The sequence below is a fragment of the Cebus imitator genome, unplaced genomic scaffold (genome assembly GCF_001604975.1).
Source record: "Cebus imitator isolate Cc_AM_T3 unplaced genomic scaffold, Cebus_imitator-1.0 Scaffold820, whole genome shotgun sequence".
Taxonomy (NCBI): Eukaryota; Metazoa; Chordata; class Mammalia; order Primates; family Cebidae; genus Cebus; species Cebus imitator.
Genome location: NW_016108135.1, coordinates 279,764 through 281,976, shown reverse-complemented (window position 1 = coordinate 281,976; position 2,213 = coordinate 279,764). Strand labels below are relative to the sequence as shown.

Here is a 2,213-nt window from a genome sequence, read left to right as displayed (position 1 = left end):
TCACCAGCATGAATTACCTTGTATGCACTAGTGGTTGAGTATAGCTTAACAGCTTCACCATTCTTCACATTTTATGGTTTCTTTCTAGTATGAATTCTTTTACGTATAGTGAAGCGTGAGTACCGGTTAAAAGCCTTGCCACATTCTTCACATTTGTAGGGTTTTTCTCTACCATGAATTCTCTTATGTCTAGTAAGGATTGAATGTACCCTAAAGGCTTTTCCACATTCTTTACACTTGTAGGGTTTCTCTCCAGTATGAATACTCTTATGTATAATAAGGTATGAGTACTGTTTAAAATCTTTGCCACATTCTTCACATTTGTAGGGATTTTCTCCACCATGAATTCTCTTATGTCTAGATAGGTTTGAGAATACACTAAAGGCTTTATCACATTCTTCACATTTGTAGGGTTTCTCTCCAGTATGAATTACCTTATGTACAGTAAGTTTTGGGGAGTGGTTAAATGCTTTGCCACATTCTTCACATTTGAAGGGTTTCTCTCCAGTGTGAAATTTCTTATGTGATGTAAGGTGTGAGAATAGGTAAAAAGCTTTGCCACATTCCTCACATCCGTAGGGTTTCTCGCCAGTATGAAATCTTTTATGTGTAGTAAGGTATGAAGACCGGTTGAAGGCTTTGCCACATTCTTCACATCTGTAAGGTTTCTCTCCAGTATGAATTATCTTATGTGCAGTAAGGGTTGAAGACTGCTTAAATGATTTGCCACATTCTTCACATTTGTAGGGCTTCTCTCCAGTGTGAATTCTTCTGTGTCTAGTAAGGGTTGAGAACCAGTTAAAGACTTTACCACATTCTTCACATTGGTAAGAATTCTCCCTAATATGAGTTCTTTTATGTTGAGTTAGATGTAAAAGCATGCAAAATGATTTGTCACATTTTTTACATTTCAAAGTTTTCTTTCCAGTATGTCTGATCTTATGTATATTTGAATTTGACAATGTGTAAAAGACGTTCATATATTGATCACATTGAAATATTTCACTCTGGGTAGTTGTCAAACACTGGTTTAGTTCATTATAACCTTCTTTGCACAGATTACACTCATCCACACTTTTACAGTCTGTTCTTAACTGTAAATCTTCATGTCCACATTTTCTATATCTTCTCAATATGACTTCTTGGAAAGAATTTTTTATGCCCTGCACTGGCCAAAGGTCTTGGGCAAAATGAGAATATATAACTGAAAGAAATAAAAATAACAAATTACTCCATTTACTAGACTCAGATGAATATGCTTTACAAATCTAACCCAGAAAATTATACAAACTACATATAGAAGATGGCACAGCAAAATACCACAGGCCCTAATTTTCTGTAGACATGGAAATGTGACAAAAACATAAAACAAAAATACATCTGAGAAAAAATTATAAAAGAGTTAAGTGTGTGAAGTGCCCCAGATGATCACAACACAGAGAGTGACACAGAAGAAAAAGAAAAGTCTGTTACATTTACCCAGCACAGCCTTCCTGCTCCCCAATATAACATAGTGCCTTTCGTAGTAAACTGCCAACTTTTGGTTTCTTTTTTAAAAGACAATTAAAATACTGGCACATACATCTTTATTACTTGCTTCTAGGGGCCTTTCTAGACACTGTTTTCTGGCTCCTATGACATATAGTGCTGAAAAAAATGGTGGTATACTTCAGAATGAGACAAAAGCTAAATGTTACAGCAGCAGAGAGACTGCAATACCACACATACAAAAACAGGTATAGCCAGGGATTACTGACTATTCAGAAGAAACACAAACAGGCTAGATGTGATGGTTGATGCCTGTAATCACAGCACTTTGGGAGGCCAAAGCTGGTGGATCACCTGAGGTCACGAGTTTGAGACGAGCCTGGCCAACATGGTGAAACCTGATCTCTACTTTAAAAAAAAAAACAACAAAAAATAGTCAGGTGTGGTGGTGTGTACCCGTATTCCCAGCTGCTTTGGAGGCTGATGTGGAAGAATTGCTTTAACCCAGGAGGCAGAGGTTGCAGTGAGCCGAGACGGTGCCACTGCACTCCAGTCTGGGAGACAGAGCAAGACTCCATCTCAAAAAAAGTAACAGGCCGGGCGCGGTAAGCCTGTAATCCCAGCACTGTGGGAGGCCGAGGCGGGTGGATCACGAGGTCAAGAGATCGAGACCATCCTGGTCAACATGGTGAAACCCCGTCTCTACTAAAAATACAAAACATTAG

The 2,213-nt window shown here is 38.5% G+C and overlaps 1 protein-coding gene across 1 annotated transcript in view; it reads right to left on the bottom strand.

Moving 5' to 3' along the window:
* Positions 1–9: 9 nt before the first annotated feature.
* Positions 10–2,213, bottom strand: part of LOC108297613 (zinc finger protein 430-like) — a 4,925-nt gene continuing 2,721 nt past the window's right edge. Inside the window, exon 2 of the mRNA XM_017520290.2 lies at positions 10–1,268. Within this exon, the coding sequence (XP_017375779.2) occupies positions 72–1,268 (1,197 nt within the window). The 3' untranslated portion in view covers positions 10–71. The remainder of the gene's footprint in view (positions 1,269–2,213) is intronic.